Genomic DNA, 25123 nt, shown 5'->3' on the forward strand with positions numbered 1-25123 from the left:
TCTCTGGGACATGTTCTGATGATTAAGATCAACCAGAGGGAGCTTTCTCATACATCTCAACTACCCCAATCTGGGCTAGTTAGGCAGTTCAATCAACACTAAAACTGTGATTTTGGGCATGTGCATATCTTGGGTTTGAGGTTGAATAAGTATCTAAAAAAAAAAAAATCAATAAATACATACTCATTAGTACTTAGCATATCACAAGTTCCTACCTACCTACCTCCGCCACTCAAAAGATTAAAATGACAAACTTTTTAATCCATTTGTATTTTTCATAGCTAACAAACCTTCAGTCTTAACAATAGGATAAATCTTCTAGCGCCAGCTGAAAACCAGTTAAAAACAAGCAAAGAATGTAAACAATGCAAGGAATCTGTGGCATCTGGCAACTCAGGCATAGATAAGGTGGAGAGTGGTCATCGACCATGCATGAACCCTGTGACGCATTTAGTCTTCTTCAACCACCTTGGAGAGTGGATGTTCGCTTTTGCTCTCCTCCTTCCCAAGCCAAATTTTTTTACTTAGCTGACATTACAAAGAGATAGCTGCCCAAGAACAAAGCATCCACCCAACCATATGGATACTACTATCTGACTACTGTTTTCTTCCTTTTTAAGAAGGTACTGAAACGTGAACATTTCATATGGATGAAAAAGACATCACAAGTAATGAAATAATAGTGAAAAAATAAAAATCTTAAATTTTGTCCCATCAAGAAGGAGAAATTACATAATTCTATACAGGAACATTTTTAAATGAGATGAAATGAAATGTCAGACTTCTAACAAACTTCACTGTTCCTAACCTTACCAGTCTTAAATTTTTTTATGAAAAACGATTGGTAACAATAAATACAAATCACATCTCCATACCTGGCTACAATTGCCAGTATCTCTAAAGTAACATTCTTAATCACTGACTAGCCTAGCACTCAGTTACCAGCCGAAGCTTAATAGTATTGAAGTGCTTCCTTATCACAAGTTACAATTTATCAAAATGCACATGTGCAATGACAAGCTAATTTTCCCTCCTAACTCAGGCAGTGAAATTTTCAGAACATTGTTTATCTATTATATTCATGCATCTCAAATTTCCACATCAAAACATGCCAATATTGCACAAAAGCGTCCATGCATATACCACATTAGTAAAAATAATCCACTTGACATTTTTCTAAATTAATATAGTGTAATGTTTCACCTGAGGCATGAAAATAACAGATGAGATAATACAAGCAAAAGTATCTCAGAAATATCTATAAAGGTAGCAGCTGAGTTTTGCCACTTACAGAATTTTCACAGACAATGTTGTCAGTTGCTTCATTTATTTCATGAAATTAGCAGGATGACAATAATTAAGTATAAACTCTACCTTAATAATCATGGGGAAATTGTACTTGTACACCCATACTACCTGTATCAACTTTTCTCATCACATCAGTTCAGTGTTAACTCCAATGACTGAAATGCCTATACCAGTCATCAAAATGCATATTTTAATAATTCACAGAGAAACATATGGAAAAATGTCTCAAAGATTACTGTACTGAGTTTTCTACTGGCACTTGGCCTAATGCACAGGGATAAAACTGGTAGGAATCTCTTTCTGAAAGAAAGGAGAAAACTTACTGTATATTTCCGTGTATAAGATGAGCTTTAGATAAGATGTGGTGAAAAATTATGGCAAATTTTCATGAATTTATCTCATACCTGTAGTATTAGACGACTGCTAAATTACTGTGTATAGGCTAGATTTTGTAACAACTGGTACCTTAGGAAATACTGATTATGTTAAGATGATGTTATTACAAATGCTATTTTACTTACTGTATAATTAGAAATTCATAATAAACGAAATAACAAAGTCAATTATACATATATCATGTTTTTCCCTACACACGTTGCCTAAAAGGGAAAATGTTGTTTTGTTTATGTTTCGTCACCAATCACAAACAACCCCTAACAATAATATACTGTACGATATTTATCGTACATAATTATCGTTTGTATGACTGAACTGTTCCAAACAGTTACAAACAGCCAAGTGTATTAATAGCCATTTCCCTATACTTCATCAACAATCACAAACTGTCTAAGTCAGTTAAAATTTCTTATTAACTTACTATGGACCTTAGACATCATGGAATCACCAGCGAAAAGAAGAAAATATAAAGCTACTTTTAAATTGAAAATTATAGAGGTAGCCAAGAATTCGAACAATTGTGCTGCTGCTAGAATATTCGATGTGATCAAGAAGATGGTATGATAGTGGAGAAAGAATGAGGATAAGAAACATTCCCCTTAAAAAAAACTGCAATGAGAAAAGGAAGCACTCTGTTTACATTTTCTCAGCTGGGCTCACATAGATAAAAGTTGATTTCATTGATATGGAAGTACTCCTCGAATAGGCTATTTATTAAGAAGATATACTAATAATATATAAGGTAAAAATGGTTTTATTACCTTTATTATCCAGCTTATTTCATAATCTGAATCTTTTCATGTACTATGTCGGTGGTTATTGCACCAAGGTCAGGCTAGCCTACCAATAATCACCACTTAGAATTCCAGGTTTGAATTTTAAGATTTAAAGGTCGTCTTATATGCGGAAATATACTACAGTATTTGTATTTAAACAAAGGAACAAATGACAGTATATATAATTTAAATATATTATGCAATTCTGCCAAATACTATTTCTTGGAAAATACCAAATTTGTAACTAATTTGTATTTTTCATAACTAACAAACCTGAGGTCTTAACATTAGGATTCACTAGCGCCAAGCTGGAAACCGGTAGAATTAAAATTACACTTGTGAGATCCAGGGACTATTGGCATCTATACCAGGTCACGGGGCATGTATACCCAGAATGCCCACAGTGTCCTGTGACCCATTAGTTATATTTCTAACCCAGTTTAGACTACTAGAGGGGTGGTTCGAGGTGGGCCTTTACCTGTTAAGACCTCAGGTTTGTTAGTTATGAAAAATACAAATTAGTTACAAATTTGGTATTTGTTCATATACGGAACAAACCTTCGGTCTTAACATTAGGATAGACTTACTTATTGGAGGGAGGTAAGTCTCTACAATTGACTGGGAGTTTGCCACCTTATCCATTTCCGAATACATTAGGGAAATTCTAAGAGAATGGACAATGAACCTAGAACCAAAGATATAAGCGAATCTATTGGTTTCCCTCACTGGGTGTTGATACCATTCTATGGTTTACTCTTGTCCCTTGTAACTGGATCCACCCTCACCCCTCTCTTCCCTATTATCTAGAGGGGTGTGTTGCTACTGAAAAGTATATCATAACCTAAGATAGCTTCACAGTATGGCTGACCACCTCACCTGCATCTAGTCCGTTCCAGCATATGACGGTACCCTCCTTCATATTGCCCGTAGTTAAAGGAGTAGGAAGAAAGTAGTAAAGAAGACCAGTCATCTCATTCATTCTACTTTCATACCTTCATCTTAGACTAGACGCAAACTGACCCGCTAGGGGTACTGGATGAGCTATATCACTTGTTGGGCCGCCACCACTGGACCCAAGGAAAAAGCGTCCAACGGATTCTATGGGCAACGTCTTTCAAATAAAATGAGGTGAAAGTTGTTTGGCGTTTCCACACACCAGCTTTCAGAATTCTCTCCACAGACATGTTCTTCTTAAATGCCAAAGAAGCACTCAAACCCCTGATGTCATGAGCTCCCACCTGGCTATTTGACCCCTGTCTTCTGTCATGTAAGCATTTCTAATCGTCTCCCTTAGCCAAAACGATATTGTATTTCTGGACACTTCCTTCTTGTTCCGTCCTGTACTTACAAACAACCTCCGGCACCCCGGCCTGAGGTGCCTTGTTCTTCTTAAGTACTCCTTAGTGCCCTGACGGGGCACAGAAGCATCTCATCTTTGTCATTATCTACAAAGTCTGCCAATGAAAGTATGGCAAAGGAGTCGAATCTGCCGTCCACTATTGTTGGGTTTTGGGTCTTGGCCATGAATTCTGGAACAAACTCAAATACCATTGACCTCCAACCTCTCGAGTGCTTTATGAGATATGACAAGCCATGTAGCTCCCCCACCCTTTTGGTTGAAGCCAGGGCCAATAAGAAGACTGTCTTCTGGGTCAGGCTCCTATCTGTGGACTGCCTTAGTGGTTTGTAGGGGGGTTTTGTCAGACTACTCAGTACCATGGTCAGATCCCAATCTGGGGCTTTTAGTTCCTTTCGTGGACATGACTGTTCAAAGCTCCTCATCAGCATGGCCAACTCCCATGAAGACGAAATGTCCACCCCTTTCATTCGTAAGACTAAGGCTAGAGCAACCCTGTACCCCTTCACTGCAGATATAGACATATGCTTTTCTGTTCTGAGATATATCAGAAAGTCTGCTAACTGCTGAATAGTGGTACCGAGTGGAGACAAGTTCCCTCTACGACACCAATCACAGTATGCTGACCACTTTCCTTGGTATACTGTCGCAGATGATTTTCTGATATTTCCTGCCATCTGAGTTGCTGCTTTCTGCGAAAACCCTCTCACTCGGAGGAGATACTTGACAGTCTCCACCCGTGAAGCGATAGGGACTTCACCAACTGGTGGTACCTCTCCATGTGCGGCTGACACAGTAGGTTGCTCCATGGGGGTAACTCTCTCGGCACATCTATTAGGAGTTCCAGTAGGTCTGGAAACCACTCTGCCTTCGGCCATAACGGAGCTACCAGGGTCATCTTGAGGTTCTGAGACCGCATTACCCTGTTCAGAACCTGTCGGATTAGACAAAATGGAGGAAATGCGTACACGTCCAGATTGTACCAAGGGTGTTAAAGCGCATCTTCTGCTACTGCCTCTGCGTCTGGGACTACCGAACAATACACTTCCAACTTTTTGTTGTACCTGGTTGCGAATAGGTCTACGATTGGTCCTTCCCACAACATGAGCATCCTGTCCACTACCTGTTGGTGCAAGGACCACTCCGTTCCCAGAATCTGATCCCTGCGGCTCAACTTGTCGGCCACTATGTTGAAACTAGGCCTCCTTTTTTGTTTATATAAGCTACTACTGTGGTGTTGTCTGACATCAATACCACTGAGTGTCCCTTTACTCTCTCCCTGAATTCCAGTAGAGCTAGAAATGCTGCTTTTAACTCCAGCACATTTATATGGAGTTCTCTGTCCTTGCAACTCCATTTTGCTGACACCATCAACTCCTCCATATGGGCTCCCCAGCCTTCTAGTGACGCATCTGAGAACAGCAAGAGGTCCAGGGAGGATTGTTGAAGGGGGACACCCACTGTCAGATTGTCGTCGTTCACCCACCACAGCAAGTCTTTCCTCACTTCTGCCGACAAGGGAATTTGCTCGTACGGGTGATCTACTATTGATGACCAAAACTCCTTCATCCTCCATTGTAGAGTACCGAAGGTGGGTAGCCTTCCTTGTCTGGTAACTAGCTTTCCATACAAGGGGTTAGGATCCCAGTTACCACCTGCCACTGCCTTGGCTGGCTGTGTGTTTTCCCAGAGAGGCATTCACCATCTTGTTTGCATTTTTTCTCTCCATTCTTTGGTCTGTCGGGAATACTTTGGCTTCTGTTGTGTCTATAACCATTCCCACATACTCCAAACATTGACTTGGATCCAACTGCGACTTCTCCTGATTTATCACAATACCTAGGCTGTGACAAAGCTGCAGGAGGGTCGCCCTGTCCCTGAGTAATTTCTCTCTGGACTTCGCTATCACCAGCCAATCGTCCAGATATCTTATTAGCCTGATCCCCTGAGCATGCGCCCACGTTGACACGAGAGTGAACACTCTTGTAAAAACTTGAGGAGACGTTGTCAATCCGAAGCACAGGACCTTGAATTCGAAAGCGTTCCCTGCAAGACTGAAGCGGAGAAATTTCCTTGAAGACTGAGGGACTGGTATCTGAAAGTATGCGTCCTTCAGATTGACTGTCAGCATAAAGTCCCCGATCCTGACTGCTTGTAGAACCGTTTTTGGAGTTTCCATTTTGAAACTGGTTTTCCTTATAAACAGATTCAAAGTTGACAGGTCTATTACTGTCCACTCCCCATTGGCTTTGGGTACTAGGAAAATTCTGCTGTAGAAGCCTTTCGACGGACTGCATACTTGTTCCACAGCTCCTTTTTCCGTCATCTTTTTCACTTCGTCTTGCAGAATAATGGCCTTCTGAGATTCCTGAGCATAAGCGAAGTGGGGTAATGGCTGTTCTGTCAGGGGCGGGGTTACCTCGAACGGAATCAAATACCCGACCCTCAGAACATCCACCACCCACTGCTCTGCCCCCAGTTCCTGCCAGACCTTCCAGTGATTTGCCAGGCAACCCCCCACTGGTGTGGCCGAGTGATGAGAGGCGCCCATCCTATCTTCTTGAGCCTCTCCCTCTTCCCCTACTCCCCCTTCCTCTGTTGTTTCTATTGTGAAAGGGCCGATGAGTTAGCCTCTTTGGGGAAGAGGGTCTTGTGGCTCTATTAGGGATGTTATGTCTCACTGTCTTCTTCTGAGATATTTGCTGTTGTCTCACCTCCAAAGGAGTAGCTTGACTGTTAAGACGTTTTCCTAACTGCCTGCTGCACCAACCTATCGTTAGTGTCCATCCTTCTTCTATCTATCGCCTCTTCCAGTATGACCTCTGGCAACAGCAGTTGCGACTCCAAGATATCCCCATTCCTCATCGCTAACAGGGAATCCAAATCCACAGTGCGGCTTAGTCTAGCCAACGCTGCATCTCTCCTCATTAGCAGGATATTTGCCCAAACATTGGCACTTAAGTTTGTCAGGTACGCAATCGCTTTGGAACCTGATTGTAGCAATCTAATGAACAATGATTCATCCACTACCTTTCTTGTCACTTCCGAGGATGCAATCTTCGCCACTGCTGTTGACCAAAGATCTAACCAAGAAGCAGTCTGAAAGACAGAAGAAGCTGTTGCTTCTAACGTAGCAGCCTCTTGGTATGTCATCGAAGGGCACTCCATTTTAACCTGATCCAAGGTTAATCCAGGCCTTAATCTTACAACATTAGGGTTCACTTGTCTAGACAGCAAAGGGACCTTCGGTGTCGTATAATATTTCCTTTGCTTCATCATTGAAGGAAGAATAAATTTAAATGATCTATTAGATCTTAAGGAATTATCCCTTCCTGCAATCTTTGTGTTTACGTGCTGTAAGACAGAATCCGCATGACTCGAACAAGGCAATTCAAACGACACCTTCGTATCCCTTTTTAATCCAAATACCATGACGATTCCCGGAGGAAGCATACTGGCAGGTGTTTCTGTCTTCTCCGAAAGGTTATTGAATTGACGAATCAAATCAATCACATCTGCATACGAGGCCAGATACTCTTGGTTTTCTCCTTCCTCCGGCTCTAACGTACTGTTCTCCGTCACAGGGGATGTTGTCTCACCCCTATCTTCTGACAAACGGCCAGGAATTCCACGGCCGCTTGCCCCTATGGCTGCGGTCTCTTTGATCTATGCTGGCCGCCGTTGGCTCGATCCCGAATAGTCAGTAAGGAAACGAGAACACCTCACTCTTTCTCTGCTCACGGATCTAGAGCGAGAATCTCGTCTAGATCTCCAAGATGAAGGCTCCCTTGAAACTGATATAACTTCGTTTCTATTAGTATTGGTATCGTTTTCAAGCGTCGGAGAACTCAGCCTCGACCTTTCATCCAGACGGACACTGCCTTCAACGAACATATCCGACGAGGTTCTCAACTCCCTATTTTTCATACTTTTAATAGGAGCCTTATCATCCTTTGTGCATATTTTGAATGGCCTTATGGGCCAAACTGGAACCTGCATTCTATCCTTTGCTGCACCCTTCGCCACCAACATCGATTTTACCCGCGGTATCGTAGTCTTTGTGATCCGAACTGGCAACTCCGCGTCGGCCGCTAGTCCGTCGACCGTCGCCTCTCTCGCTTGTTTGGACTCTTGCAAACGGCTTTGTCTGCTAGCTTTGTGCTTACCAGCCACTGACTTCCCGACCTTCCTGCTGACTGGGATACGACAGTCCTGGTCTGAAGATAAAGAAGAATTCACTCTTCTCCTCTTAGTCCGAGGATCAGTCGCAAAATCCGGAAATCTCCAACGCTTGACTGGCGCTCGCCGTGACGTCATCGGACTTAGCGATGACACCGAACTAGAGGAAGAAGATGAAGAAGGCGAATCACACCTTTTCTTTTTGTCTCTCTTATCCATTCTCTTCTCTATATCCTGTAATTTCTGCATTACAGTTTGTATTGCCGAGTCAGAAGGCGTATTTGAGTCTGGGTGCAGCAAAATAGGCCAAGAAGCAGTCTGTGACGTCATCGCGTCTGCCATATCGGTGTGTGACGTATGTTGTGGCGTCACCAATCTCGTAGGGAGAGACTGTGTGCCTTCTGCTGGCAACCCTGCATCGCTGTAAACATCGAATTTGATGGCGTAGCCGCAGCATTATTTCCCATAAAGTGCAAGCCAGGGGGATGAGGAACATTCAGCACTGCCAGACCCTGCTGGAAGCGTGACGCCATATAATGCGCAAGCAAACCATCCAAGGTTGGTACGCCTGGTAGGCCTAGCGCTGACCACGTACCGTCCAACCTATGCACTTCGGGAGCCGGCGTCTGGAACAAAGATGGCGATGCTTCCCCTCTACCTGCTGGGAACAAAGGAGCGTGCATATTATGCATAAAATTACCCAAGACCCCTCCTGACGTTTCCGATAATGAATCGCTAAGAGAAACCGAAGGGGTATGGGACAAATCAAAAGCAGGTGGAGAAACATATGGAGCAGCCTGGTTTATTGCCGATACAAAAGAAGCCGGTAAGGTTTGGTCATCCAAAGATGGCATCACCACCTTCCTTTTGTATTGGCCTTTCTCATAGAACTTTTTCCACTGTTCCACCGACCAACCCCGACAAACAGAACATGGATTAGTAATTGTACATACGTTTTCCCTACACCTACTACACGTTGGATGAGGATCCGTCGACACCAAAGTTAGAAATCTAGAACATGGAAAGCCACTGACTCCTGGGCATTTCCTTTGTCTCCTCTTCGAAACAGCAGACGATCCCGATGTTGAGGCGAAAATCTCCATCATACCACTTATACACTCTTACCGATCACACTCACACTGAGCACACTCGGAGAAAGAAAAAGTAATAAGAAAATTAAAAATGAAATGGATAAAAAACGGGCAAACTGAAAACTGGCTTTAAATCAGATAGACAGTAAACACGTCTTATCTTAAAGGCGGTAGGAAAATAACTGATGGGTCACAGGACGCCGAGGGCATTCTGGGTATACATGCCCCGTGACCTGGTATAGATGCCAATAGTCCCTGGATCTCACAAGTGTAATTTTAATTCTACCGGTTTCCAGCTTGGCGCTAATGAATCCTAATGTTAAGACCGGAGGTTTGTTCCGTATATGAACAATATCTGTTATGAATAGAGATCCTTCAAAATATACTTTGAAAAACCATACAGGATAAAAACTTTGTGATATATATAAAATAGAATTACATAGCAGTAAATCATTCCATAAAATTAAATATACAACCATAAAACATTGCATTACACAAAAAATGAACATCACAAATTTTTCCATTTAATTTTGTCCATAGTAATTATTAATGCATGATGCAGCACCTTCATCACAGATTATTGTATTTAAAGTGTAATCATGGCATTAAACTTAAATCACACCACTTCTGGAATCTATAACAAAGCAAAATACGACAGTATCTCATTCGCACTTCACCTTAAACAATCCAGAGGCTATTGAGGTCTCCCATTTTATCTGGGGTTTCTTAATGTTGCAATAATATTCAAGTGTGCTTGAAAGAACTGGTTTTACCCTTTTAATAATAAAATTATTTAAAAAATACTCATAGTAGCATGAGTCTTGAAATGGATAAACAAATCACAGTTATGGATATGTACGTACATATATTTAAAGACAAATCTGTAAGTATATGTATATATCCATAACTGTGGATTTGTTTCTCCAAAAAAATTATTCCGAGAATGTCAAAGTCATTGTTTGCAACATTCCACTATTCTATTGTTTATGATCACTTATTCATATGTAGAGTTACAAGACAGCACATCTGTTGGACTTAGGCACTCCTGTCTACGAAAAATTGGTGACACTACACTTTTGCTACCTTAAATACAATAAAATATGTGCATGACACTGTGTAATGTACACTACAATACCTTATGTAAATTCGATATGTGACTAACAAGAAAAATATTTCATGTTACTCCACTTACTTTCCTTTATTTTTTTTTTTAGTACAAAACATGAAAATGTCAATTGTAAAATCAGCTTCTGTCAATAATTACACATAAATGACTTTACTTAACCCTTTACTGGCTGACAGTGCAGGGAGGCTAAGTTCTGAAACCAATTAAAATTAAATGAAGCAGAAGTTAGATGGCAAAAAAGACGTCTCTATAAAGGAGAAACTCCTTTTACATATGCTGTTGCTTGCTAATCCTCTGCTCTGCATGTACAATCTAAGATACTGAATCAGTCATTCCCCTGTCAGGATGGTATTCAAATAAAATGACTGGTCTGTATATTTTAAAATAAATTAGTTGAAAAACTGTTGATAAGAAAAGTAAACTTAGTACTTTACAATAGTGAAATAGCTGTCTAGAAGACATCTGAATCCTGAGCTTTTTAGCTAAAATCCCCCCCTGGTGACTCCTAACCAGCTGGTATCTGCTACTGAGAAGCTAAAATGATTAATAAATAATTTTCCCATAAATTATATACTTCTGAAAATATTACTAAACCACTGTGTATATTCAACACAGAATTTAGTATGTACTAGTAAATTGTTACTAATATAGAGAAATATATTACAAAAAATGCACTTTAAACATGACAAAAAAGCAAAACTTAGTCAAAAGATCTATGCAGTAATATTTATAAACAATCAAATCAGGAACATAAGTAATGAGCTTCATGAGGCTAGATGAAAGGCCTGCCCATGAGGCATGCCATCTATTTACTACTTGTTCATTTATAACTGGGATTCAGAGCTCAGTCCCCTGTCTAGACAAGGAATAAAGGTTTTTGTAAAGTAACAGCTTCATTTCTCATATGGACACATTCAAAATCAAACATGACACATTCTTGATGTTGAGTTTCTTGTGCTGTATCTTTTATAAAATAACAGAAGATCTATAACTTGTGCTTCCTTAAATTTATAAAAAGCATTTTGAAAGCCAAACACTTTCTTAATGAGTGATTATCATTATTAGGATTTACACAAGATCCACCAACCAGGTTACTTCGGCTTCTGATCTGAAGATTTATCCACTGATGATCCTTCATATATGAATGTATTACTGGACATATCAATTACTTTGTTTATCGTTGCCTTACAAAAAAAGCAGTCCGTACGGTTCATTAAATGTTGGGTAACGCAGCCCCTGAAATAATAAAACATTATTAATAACCTTAACACAAATCCTTGGATGGAAGATGGGTATCCAAGCTTAAAATGATAACTGGATTCAGCTTGAGATTTGCTCCCTTTCAATAACAATAGTATTTTATTCATAAATACCCATTAATCATATTTATACCTGTATCCATGTTCCAGATGTTCCCAGGTTAAATCTGATATAACACAAAAAGTTATCTCACCAGTCATTCACCATCTGGATTATGAGACCGGAAGGACCTCCAGAAGTTTGGTTTCCAGTGGAATCTCTACTTGTCATCCAATTCAATGCTAACATGTGTTTGTGTCTCAATAAATGTTAAGTTAAATTATTTCTATTGTTTAAGTTAAAAATTTTTATATACATAATGGTTGGTTGGTTGTTATAAACAACTTAAAAGTAACAAAGATTTGTCTTAAATTTATGACAAAGGGTTGTTGTATGCAGGCAGTCCCCGGCTTACGACGGGTTCTGTTCTTGAGACCCGTCGTAAGCCGAAAATCGCTGTAAGCCGGAAAATCATCAAAAATCCTAAGAAAACCTTACTTTTAATGCTTTGGGTGTATTAAAAACTACGTAAACTGCATTTTTATTGCATTTTTCATTAAAAAACACTTCAAAAATTGATTATTTTGCATTTTCTGACAGATTGGTGTCATAAGCGCCATAACCCTGGAACATGCGTCGTAAACCTGGAAATAATTTCTGATGAATATAATTGAAAAGTGTCATAACCTTGGAATGTCATAAGCCGAACCCATCGTAAGCCAGGGACTGCCTGTATTCTAGACAAGACAGGACATCACATTTCTGTAAATACTGTATACTCTTGAAGAAGAATACATTATTACACTGAAGAAATGCCACACGGTGGCAGTGGTTTTGAGGACTGCAGTGTTTTTTTGCAATGCACTACCTCCACCTCCAAGTTCTGATATTCATGACAGGAATGTTGAAGAGCTTTGGAAAGAGTAATAATTATGATACAACTACTATGCTCCATCTATGGAATTAAACAAGAAGCCTGATTTTCAAGTTGTAGTGTTGTTAACAGTGATTGGTCCTTAGGCACATAAAATGTATAATACATTTCAGTTCTCTGAGGATGATGATCATTTGAAAGTAGTACTGGATGTATTTGAGAAGTACTGCCTTCCCTTAATGAACACAGTATTTTAATCTTCTTGGACAGAAGCCAGGAAAACTGTTTGAACAGTAGAGAAAAAATCTTACTTTGAAGTATAATTTCGAGATTTGTCATGCTAATGAGCTATTTGCCACTCAACCAAAGGAGGTTGTTTGGATTAAATGATGGCAGTATTCATGCCACTGGAAGATGTCCTTAGAGAAAAGCCAAGGATCAACATTTTACACAGTCACAATAAATTACTTCATATGTAACAACACAGTAGTGTAAAACAGTATAGTATACACTGAAAATGCTGAAAATACAATTATGTATTACAAATACCAGTAACTGAAATCTGGCAAACAAAGCTGATTAATACATAAAACAAATAAATAAATTAGAGTACAGGCAGTCCCCGGAGTTACGCCCAGCTCAGCTTATGTCGTTCCAAGTTTATGAAGCTCTTCATATATACTCATAAAAAATTATGTCCCAGGTTACAATGCATGTTCAAGGTTTCGGACACCAACAACACCAATCCAACAGAAGAAATATGGCTCCAAAATGGCAAAATGGTCAAAATTTTGAGGTCTTTTTAAGACAAACTCAATAAAAATGTAGGATATGTTGTTCTAAAGACCCCCAAATGATTAAAAGTAAGGTTTTTTTATGACTTTCGATTGTATTTTGGACGACACCAGTCCAAAATTGGTGTAAACGGAAGAAAAATGCATCCAAATGGCAGAATGGTCAATATTTGGAGATTTTGTCTATTAAAAACTCAATGAAAATCCAGGATACATTGTTTTTGAGACACCCAATGGATTAAAAATAACAATTTGTCAAAAATTGTATTTTTCCTAACTATACAAACCTGAGGTCCTTTAACAATAGGAATGGTACTTAGCGGCAGCTGAACCAGTCGTAAGCTTCGAACAAGGGAGTTCCGTACTTAATCCTTAAACGCCGACTGGACGTATTTTACGTCGACATTTTTTGTCTCTCGGGTGCCGACTGGACGTATTTTACGTTGACATACAAAAGGTTTTTTAAAATTTCGCGGAAAAATACTTTTAGGCCTACCAGCCGAAAACTCTTGAATCACGCGCCTTGAGGGATGCTGGGAGTTTCACGGATCAAGGTGTTGTTTTGTTTACATCGTTTATACAGGCACGCAAGTGCGAATTTCTTTCTTGCCGCACTAAAAAGTATCTGTGACACATCTCAGAAATTATTTCGTCACTTTGACATAATTTTTGTACCATTTTAAATTAGCCGTTACAAGGAGTATTATATATGAAAATGTGCACATTTTTATGTAGAATACAGCAAAAAAATACTCATGATTGTAGCTTTTATCAGTTTTGAGATATTTTTTTTTTTTTTTTTATATAAATAAACGATAAGTGCAAAAATTTCAACCTTCGGTCAACTTTGACTCTACCGAAATGGTCGAAAAACGCAATTGTAAAGCTAAAAAAACTCTTATATTTTAGTAATATTCAATCATTTACCTTAATTTTGCCACTAATTGAAGTCTCTAGCACAATATTTCAATTTATGGTGAATTCATGAAAAAAAACTTTCCTTACGTCTGCGCAGTAACTCTTCGAAAAAAAAAATCATACATTGCGATTGTGGATAATGTTTGCACCATTTTAAATTAGCCGTTACATAAAGTTTATTTTATATGAAAATGTGCGCAATTTCATACAAAATACAAATAAAAACAACCCATGGTTGTAGCTTTTATCAATTTTGAAATATTTTCATACAAAAAATGATAAGTGACAAATTTTCAACCTTCGGTCAACTTTGACTATACGAAATGGTCGAAAAACGCAATTGTAAGCTAAAACGCTTATATTCTAGTAATATTCAAGCATTTACCTTCATTTTGCAATAAATTGGAAGTCTCTAGCACAATATTTCGATTTATGGTGAATTTATGAAAAAAATAACATTTTCCTTACGTCAGCACGGTAACTCTTCCGAAAAAATCATACGTGCGATTGTGGTAATGTTTGCACCATTTTAAATTAGCCGTTACATAAAGTTTTATATATGAAATGTGTGCAATTTCATGTAGATACAAAAAAAAATAATTGAAGGTTGTAGCTTTTCTCATTTTTGAAATATTTGCATATAAATCACGATTAATAGAAAAAAAACCACGTTCGGTCAAATTTGACTCTACCGAAATGGTCGAAAAACGCAATTGTAAGCTAAAACTCTTACAGTCTAGTAATATTCAGTCATTTATCTTCATCTTGAAACAAATTCGAAGTCTCTAGCACAATATTTAGATTTATGGTGAATTTAATAAAAAAAACTTTCCTTCCCTCCGTGCGCGAATTCTCCGCCACAAATCTCCAAAATGCGTACGTCCCATTCTCGGAATATTTGCTCCATTTCATAGAGTTTTATATATGAAAATGTGCGCAATTTCATGTAGAATAAAAACGAAAAAATATTTTGAAGGTTGTAGCTTTTCTTATTTTTTCGAAATAATTGCATATAAAAAAAAAAAAATATATATAAAAAATTTGACATTCGGTCAACTTTAACTCGTCAGATATGGTTGAAAAAAAAAACTGCATTTGTAAGCTAATATTCTTACAGTATAGTATTAAAAATCCAATCAATTTGTCTTTCATTTTTTCAAACTCCAAATTGGAAGTTCTCTAGGACAATATTTAGATTTATGGTGAAATTCTTTTCGAAAAAAATATGTTCGTTTTACGTCCAGCGCGTTACAAATTCATGCATTATTTTGTGATAATATTTTCTCTGTGTTGCTTTTATTGTTTTACAATGTGTTATATGCCAGAATGATTGCAATTTAGTGTACATTACAATGAAAAAGAAAGTAACTTGTTACCTTTAACTGTTTCGCGCACAGTGCGATTTGAATACAATATATAATGAAAAATTTTCGTTTTTGCGCTATCATATATCGCATTATTTTATCATATGATGAGAATTTTTTTGCAATTTGCTGATGGTTGCATACTAAACTTCAGCCAATGACAAAAAAGGAGCCAAAAATGAACTCTTAATCTTTAAAACTAAGCGCGCTGTGATTTTTTGAAAAAAATATTTTTTCCGCTTCCGCGCTCACTCTGAAACACCTCCGGCACACGGGAGACATTTTTTTTACCGCTTTGGCGTTTAAGGGTTAACTGCTTGTCCGGCAGTTGGTGGTCAGCTCGACTGCGAGGAGAGGAGTCACTTTGCTTTAGGCCCAGGGAAACGCAGAGTGAGGGGTGGCATGTAAAGGACCTCAGGTTTGTATAGTTAAGAAAAATACAATATCCGACAAACTGTTATTTGTTCCAGTGCATATACAAACCCTCGGTCCTTTAACAATAGGAAGACTCACTTATTGGTGGGTGGAATCTGAGCCTTATGAACAGACAGGTGTTCGTCCTACCTTGGTTCCCTCCCTTGTCGCAAGAGCAAAGGGATGGATCCTAGCCTCTGTCCAGCTGATCGGGGTGTGCACCGCAAGATCAGTGGTCAGACTTCTGGACCAAATTTATAAGAGGGAGGCAAGCGTACCTCTTATAAATAGCAACAAATGCAAGAACTAGTTCCTACTTCAAGAGCCAAGATGAAGTCATGGGTTTGTCTCTTGTTGGCTTACACTCCCCCCCTTGTTGGGGAGTGGGGGATAAAAACTCCTATCCCTAACGAAAAGGATAGGATGGAGCTCTGTTGTGTAGCTTACCTGCATCGGCATCCTGTTCAGCGTAGTGACGACACCGGCCCTCTGCCCACAGGTAGAGGAGGAAGAACGAAGGAGGAAGAGAAGCCAGTCACACTCTCTTTCACTCATCCATTCTTGCGGAACACAAGGGTTGGACCAATACCCCTGACTTCGTGGGCTCTCGGACGAAGGGTACGGGTGTCGTCACTACCATCCGCGTCGTATGCCCTCCTGATCACCTCACGTAGCCAGAAAGAAAGTTTGTTCTTGGAAACTTCTTTCTTGGTAACCCCGACGCTAACGAAGAGGCGTCGACAATCAGGCCTGAGGTGCCGAGTTCTCTTCAGATAGCGCTGTAGCGCCCTTACAGGGCAAAGCAGCATCTCATCCGCATCATTATCGGTGAAATCCTTCAGGGAGGGGATCATGAAAGACTCGAACCAGTCGTCAGGGACCGAAGGATTCTGAGTCTTAGCTACGAAGTTCGGGACGAAATAGAGCGTCTTGGATCCCCATCCCCTGGAATGCTTGACGTCGAAGGAAAGACCATGAAGTTCCCCTACTCTCTTCGCCGATGCCAGGGCCAGCAGGAAGAGGGTCTTGAGGGTCAGATCCCTGTCTGATGACTCTCGAAGTGGCTCAAAGGGTTTGCGAGTCAAATTACTAAGGACGAGAGTCACATCCCACCCCGGGGGCCTGAGTTCCCTGGGTGGGCAAGACCTCTCGAAGCTCTTCATCAGGAGGGAGATCTCGAAGGAAGAGGAGATATCCACACCTCGCTGTTTAAGGACTAGGGCCAGGGCGGCTCTGTATCCTTTAACTGCAGAGATGGAGAGGAGCTTCTCTCGGTGAAGGAAGACGAGGAAATCCGCTACCTGTTGAAGAGTGGCTCTGAGAGGAGAGATACCCCGTCCATGACACTAACCACAGAAGACGGGCCACTTCCCCTGCAGAGGACTGTCTGAGGTATCCAGCCATCTCTGTTGCTGCGCTGCGAGTAAAACCTCTCGCTCGCAAGAGATGGTGGATAACAGCCAGCCGTGAAGACACAGGGACTCGACGGACTGGTGGTACCGTTCTATGTGTGGCTGGCACAGAAGGTTGTGCCAGGGGGGAATCTCTCTCGGCGCTTCGGCAAGCAGAGCCAGCAGGTCCGGGTACCAAATGGCCCGCCACCAGGATCATCCGAAGGTTCGCAGTGATCAGCGCCCTGCTGATCACTTTACAAATCAGACAGAACGGGGGAATGGCGTAAACGAAGAGGTTGTCCCACGGATGTTGAAGAGCGTCCTCTGCAGCTGCCCATGGGTCCAACACAACCGAGTAGAAAACCTGGTCGTAAGAGCAAAGGGAGGGATCCTAGCCTCTGTCCAGCTGATCGGGGTTTTCTTACGATTTTTGACTATTTCAGGTTAGGACAATTTTTGGCTTACAACACAGTGTCAGAACAGAACCCCTGTCGTAAACTGGAGACTGCTTACTTTTAACACACATGATTTACCAAATAACCTTATCTCTACTGTTAAATACCAATCAGTGTGTTAAAGTGCCAAAACTTCAAGAAAATAAAATTATTCCTAAAAACCAAAGAGAATATGTAATAAGAAAAAATTAGAAATTCAATACACATGGCAACAAATAAGTTAGCAACACAAGTACCTACAAGTTATCACTCGCTATGAAAAAAGGAATGAAATAAGGTGATAATGGAGATGAAAGCTCTGAATAGATGACTGATAAAATTAATTCATGGGAACAGAAATACTCTTCTTTTTCATCTTTGAGACTTCAGAACCGACATGTCTGAAGACATCATAACAACGCTTTGAGCTCAATATTATTTATGGGTTTGACATGAACAACGGTGAAATACTACAGCTTACACTGCTAGAGCTATGAGCACTTGGAGATCAATTCAGTGGTCTGCACAACTTGATTCATAATGATAATACCGTACAAAAACACATACATAGAAAGTACGTAATGACAAACCCCAAACAATATATGAAAATTGATGACTATTAAAATAAAAACCTTATTCTGGATAATTAACAGGTTTGCCTCTTTACAAGAAGGCCAACTTATAATATTTATAATAATCAAAATGACAACTTCAGACAATTTTTTTTATTGTTACACTCAATCATTACCACATACAAAAAAATGACAAATTTTCTAAGACAATTTGTATTTTTCATAGCTAGAAACCTGAGGTCTTAACAATAGGATAATTTATAGCTGGGCGCAAGAAATTATCCTATTGTTAAGACCAAAGGTTTGTTCGCATATGAACAAGATTATTTGTATTTGTGAAGAGACCCTGAATTCAATGAGTTTGAAAAAACACCAGCATCCTTCTGTATAACATATCACATAATGTCAACAGGAACTTCCTTGTACAAAGTTGGAGCATTTAAAAACTATTAAAAGATATATTAAGGGACTGTGTTTTTAAAAAAATATGCTATAAAATTTGTATGTCAACATTTTATATTGCTGATAGCATAAAATATTTTGTCAATTTACAGATTTGAAAGAAAACATATCACACTCAAATATTTGGAAAATGTCTGGAGGAAAATTTGCAAGCCCATGTAATGAGTGAGTGATACCATGTTATCCAATATGATATTCTCATAATAAAATAAGTTTCAATATACTTAATATTGCAGCAGCTTAAGTTTTAAAATTCGCAATGATGCTTCCATTGTTTTAGTGTAGGTAACTAACCCAGCCACTTTTGGGGAGGAATAGGTACAACACAGCTGAAGAGCTCAATTCATGGACATACTCTACTCAAAAAATGGTAAAAGATTTGCAATAGAAAGATAGCTAGCATTGTTGAAATGCTTGTTGTAACCTTACCTGGTGAGAGAGCTAAAGCAGGAAGTTACTGCCTCTGGTCAGTACTCATCTCAACCTGCAGTGGTATGGTGGTACGTACAGCTGTGGAGTGTCTCTACTTCAGTGGGGTGCTTTTCAGCAAAGGAGTACTTCAAAGGCTGACAAAGCATTAATAAGTGCCCTTGCTCTGGGTGCTGTACCACAAAAAACAGACCAGACAACACTGTCACCTACACATAAAATTAAAAACCACTACCCATCCATTAAAAACAGACTGGTGGAAACTCCAGGTACACAATAGCCCAAGGCTCCCCAACACTCGACAACCTGTATCATGATGAGGAGCATAGAAAGCACATCTCCTATACTTCGTCCCCCAATACCTGCCAGCCACAGATAATGGACCTAAGGTACTGAAATTTTTATACATTGTCCAACCAGATCACTGAGCTATACGCCAATAGGTGGACTGAAGAATCGTGGATAGCGATAAGTTACGCTTAAAGTCAATAAAAGGGCGACAGCTCTTATTTCGTAGGCTTTGACTTTGAAAACTGGTAAAGAACTCGTCCGGTATTCAACTAGCTATCATATAGTTTCATAGTAGGTACACAAAGTGGGTCGTTAGACATTTTATTTTTGAGGGTAGTTTGTTTACCTTTCATATTATTTTCATTTTTATTTCTGTTTTTGTATGTTTTGCGTTTTGTTTTAGTTTTATCGTAATTTTTAGTATGTATGTAATGTTCGTTTTATTTTATGTTTTTACTGAAGCTTTTAATAAGACAATTCATTTTAATGTAATTTTTAGTGATTTCTCATCCTTGTCATTTTTTCAGCCTGAAGATGAGGTTTTGAACCTCGAAAGCTCGTTAAATAAAGAATATTCTTCCTGGTCTTGGCACTGTTATTTATCATCAAGCTAAGATTTCCAAGTAGCCGCCCAATTACTGAGACTATATATATATATATATATATATATATATATATATATATATATATATATATATATATATATATATATAATATATTATATATATATATATACGTATATATATATATAATATATATATATATATATATATATATATATATATATACACCTTGTTTTCTCTCCAACTTTGTAGTTCTTTTTCTTTAGCTTTCATTACACTTCTATTTTCTAATCCTAGCAACACCACCTCTTCATCTTCAATTTTTTCTACCTGACTACATTCCCACGATTTGCTTGATCTTTTTCCTGAAAGACTTATTATAGTCCATTCGTCTACTTGTCCTGTATCACTGTTTGCAGCCCTAACTCTATTTCCCTTTTTGAATTTTAGTATCTACTCTATCAACTCACTTTCCCCATCATCTCCCATTGTTTCCTCTACCACATTTCTTTCTATAGCCTCTTATGTGTCTGCATTCCTTCTCCAGCCCACTATTATCTCCTTTCCTTCCTGCCTATCTACATTCCCTTCATTTGGGCCATCAGATCTACCTTTCACAACATGTAATATATCTGATCTAGATATCTTTCCTGTTTCTGGTGATAGTCTTTGAATCCTACTAAGTGTATTCTAGCTACTTCTCTTTAAGAATCCCATGTTTAACTACTACTGTTTTCCCTGATACTCCCACTACCTGAGCAGGTCCTCTCCATTCATTTTCATTTTCCCTCTTATAGAATACCTCATCTCACACCACTGCTTCTTCAAATTTATGTTCTCAGACGTTTTTGTTAAACACAATTCTTATTTTACTACATGACTCATTTTTTATAAAAACTTCTCTAGCCTTGTGCATTGCATTCAGTGTGTCCCATACCATACTCTCTTCCATCCCTTCCTCTCTGCTTGCAGGACTTGAACTCTCTTCTCCCATTAGATTAGGCAGGGAAGGGTTTTTTCCAAATACTAATTGGTTAGGAAAGAAACCTCCATTATTCATTAAGCAGTTCCTAGCACTCACAACCCATTTCAATGCTATGGACCAATCTACTTCCTCATCCTCCAATGGAGATTCCGATGCTGTGGCTAATACCATAATATTTCACCTTTCTGCCATCCTCCTTACTTTTTCATTTTGAAATTCTCCCTCATTGTCTGACAAAATTTTGGAAAGCGCTCCAAATATAGTACACCAACCGTTAAAAAGTGTCTTTATTATAGTTTCTGGGTTCTTATCTTTTATCCAAAAAGCCTGACAATGCCTCATTGCCATATCTATCATTACCAAAAACTTTCTCTCTTCTATCATTCCCACATCCATTGCTACAACTTCATTAAACGTTTTACTCCAAGAAAATCCTACTATTGCTTTAGCTGGATTTCTTTTATATCTTTTACATATCTCACAATTTCAAATCAGATCCATTAGTAACTGTTTTATTTCCTCCTTTTCTTTCTCTATTAACTCATCACTTCATTGTGCTTCCTCTGTTAGCTTCCATATCTAATCTCCACTTCCATGACCAAACTGTAAATGTAATTTCTTCATTGTGCTTTTAATTTCCCTCAGACTCTTTCCCTTCCCACCATCCAGTAATAATTCTTCTATCTTCCTCCTCCTAATTGGTAGTCTTAAATGACCCTGTTTGTCTTCTCTTAACTTTACCTTCATTCCCCCCAATATGAAAAATTTTCTAAGACAAGGAAACATACATTGGCGTGGCCGAGAAGGAGCAAAAGAAGCCATACCAAGTACAAGCACACACACACACACACACACAATCACAAGCAAATACAGGCAATGAACTGGGTAAAAGGCTGAGAGAGGACAACTGCAACTCTCACCCAGGTGGTTAAGAATAAGACTGAACGCGGTGGCATGGGTGCCTGATCCTTGACCAGTTTTCACCCAATAAATGCACACGTTACCAGATCTCACAAGATTCCTTGCTTTTCATCTGTGATTTAACTGGATCCAGCTAGGTGCTAGAAAATTATCCTATTGTTAGGACTGAAGGTTTGTTCGTGTATGAGCAAACTTCTATTATGACACAATTTTCTTTCAAATTCATGGTCATACCCATTTCACTCATGGTTTGCTTACCTATTAGCCATGGTATATCACCCTGCAAAATTTTTTTTCAAATAAAACTTACTGTTTTTTAATGTCACTGGTATTTCCATTACTCCTTTTGACTTGTAAGATGTTTCACCAAAATCAAACTCTTTATTAGACTCTGTCATAGTATCCTTCATTCTCATCAACTCTTCCTGACTCAAACCCATGACAATTCGTGTTAGTCACAATTCCCTGCAAACTGTCGATTTCCATGCTGTGTCTCAAATTGCATCAACCACTTCCCAAGACTCTTCCTCTATTTTATTAATTTCTATTTAAACTCCTTCTTCTGACCCAATTTCTGTTTACTGCTTATTTTCTTCATTTTGTTTCTGTTTTCTTCTTATTAAGAAATTTCTGAGGACAATCCCAAGCCCAATGTCATTCCGAGCTGCATATTGCACATAGTTACTTTCCTTCCTTTGTTTATAGGATTTCTTCCACCCCTACCTTTGTTCCATCTTCCCTGATATCAATGGTTTTCCCTCCCTCTCCCAGAGCTAGCATTGCCTTATGACCCCCAACATTCCCGTACCTCTTTTATTCCCTAATCCCACAAATAGTCTTTTCACTATTTGTGACGCTATTTCGTATTCTAACTTTCCTTGACCACAAGCTGCTAATACCATTTGTTTTTTATTTTTCGTGACATTTGCTTGTTCCAATTCATGAAAACTCCTGACTTCTCCTTCAAGCGTGCTTTTCCCCAGTGCTCTGTCACACTGATGCTGTCTTTTCATAACTAATTAAAAAGTCCCTCATCTTTTCACTCAATTTTCTTCCTATTTGAATAGTTTTTCACTCTACTGTAATTCTCAATTAGCGTGTCTTTTAGATAGGCTTTGTCTAGTTTGGATAGGATTATCTTTGGACCCTCTGTACCTTTTAGTTCATCTGTCTACTCCTTTTGTTACTTCTTGGCCTTTCCCTTTTAAGCTCATTCGTATCTCAATAGCCAATCTTCAACTTGACCTCTCCATTCTTTGTACTCTACTTGTATCCCGCTAAATCTTGGACATTCCCTTCTCAATCTAATCTCCCTTTGTTCACTATCTGATCCGCCCATCTTCAATCAACCACGCTCTGCTACCAGTTTGAATATTCTCCTGGCCTAATCTTTCCTTTTGAACACAAATGTGCAATCTACCCACCTGTTCATGTTCTCTGGTCCCAGTATACTCCAGCTTACACCTTTGAACAACACCACAACAAGGCTTACAACCCAAAAACTCTTATCAGACAGAGACCTGTCTCCTACCAACCAATCAACCCTCACCCATGTCTGTTATTGTTTACATTCTACCCAACACCACCGCCATCTTGTCTTCTACGACGTCCCATCCTATGAAATCACAACACAACTTAAATACATCAATAGACTCCTTCTAAAATCAATCATATGCTACCCAAACATTGGACATCAACCATATTTTGACAATACAGAAAATAACGATAACAATAAAAATGAAATAACTCTGACTAAACTGGTATAATCAATAGAAACCTTCTGTGTTGACATCCTCGACCACCTCTATAGCTTTCTCCCTAAGAAGGATAGAGACCTCTTCCGACAAGGCCGAAAACCTCTGAGCTTACGGAGTAGGCTGTCATGCTGATGGGGAACAACACTAAAGGAGGTTTCTCCCTAAACAGGATGCATTGGGGTCAGAAGTTTGGGAGCAGGTAACGGAATAGGTGGAAAAGTCAGAGGGCTGGTAAAGGGGGGAAAAGTAGTCACAGGTGTAGACAGAATAAGTACACCGACAATATTTGATTTAGGAGAAGAACCCTGACTAGCAGAACCCCTAGCTTTGGCTCTAGCAACTGCATTTCTCTTTCTGTCTCTTTGAAGTCTGTCAAGGTATAACTTCAAAATTTTCCATTTCCCCTGACCCCAGTCCCTACAATCTTCACAAGTCAGCTCAAAAACAAATTTGCTTTCTACAACATCAACAAATTGTGTGCAAGTCATACTTGACTGACACAAATCTGGTGTTGCAGCCTTTGGTGCAAAAACAGATATTAGCAGTACTACTATCGTCCGACATGATTAAAAAATTGTCACAATCTGGGAACATCTAGTCAAAATCTTCTAAGCTAATTGTAAATAATGCAAAGGCTACCAAAAATAATAATGCTTCACCAAATCAGCAATCAGACACAACCATCCAATGAAAATACAAAACCAAAGCTGCTCAAACAACTGGTGTTCAGTCGTAGATCAGCAGAAACGAATTGAGCTCTTCAGCCATGTTGTACAGTCCAACCTCTTAAATTTGGAAACCTTGGGACCAGGCATTTGTTTGTTTGTTTGTATGGTGTTTTTATGTTGCATAGAACCAGTGGGGGACCAGGCGTGACTGCCAGACCACAGAAAATCCCAGAATATAGGATACATCCCTAAAAAGTGAAGCCCCTACGTAAACACATACAAACAGCCTAGTTTTCTTAGACTACTACTTGGCTAACTTAGCCTACTACTTGGCTAAGTTCTGACAATGCTTTTATCATCTTATTATCCATATACTTTACCTTCATTACTTTATAACTTTATACTGTAAGTCAACTACAATACTAAACTTCTCAGAATTTACACATTATTATTGGTGAGCTTCATATCCTAAACTTCGTATCTTCATAATTATTGCCATTAGTTTCTTCGTCATTTATTTTGATTGAAGAGGGTAGTGAGAAGAAAAAATAATGAATGAATTTCGGCGCTCACAGCGCATCTGAACGTTGCTGTCAAAGCGTAAACAAAGCACACCACATCACCGCCATTTATTGAGGAAAATGAACACTAAACTATTCGATAATGAAATAAACATTTTCTAGCATAGATAAAGATTTATGCTTGTGCTTCTTACCTCTAGCATCATCTGATCTCATGGGTGGAATATGGA

The 25123-nt window shown here is 39.0% G+C and overlaps 1 protein-coding gene across 2 annotated transcripts in view; it reads right to left on the reverse strand.

The window, feature by feature from the left end:
• Nucleotides 1–5565: 5565 nt before the first annotated feature.
• Nucleotides 5566–25123, reverse strand: part of LOC135217984 (E3 ubiquitin-protein ligase RNF123-like) — a 245262-nt gene continuing 225704 nt past the window's right edge. For both annotated transcript variants that reach the window (XM_064254111.1, XM_064254112.1), the window contains exon 25: nucleotides 5566–11469. In XM_064254111.1, the coding sequence (XP_064110181.1) occupies nucleotides 11325–11469 (145 nt within the window). In that variant the 3' untranslated portion in view covers nucleotides 5566–11324. The remainder of the gene's footprint in view (nucleotides 11470–25123) is intronic.

Source organism: Macrobrachium nipponense, chromosome 9, assembly GCF_015104395.2.
Source record: "Macrobrachium nipponense isolate FS-2020 chromosome 9, ASM1510439v2, whole genome shotgun sequence".
NCBI lineage: Eukaryota > Metazoa > Arthropoda > Malacostraca > Decapoda > Palaemonidae > Macrobrachium > Macrobrachium nipponense.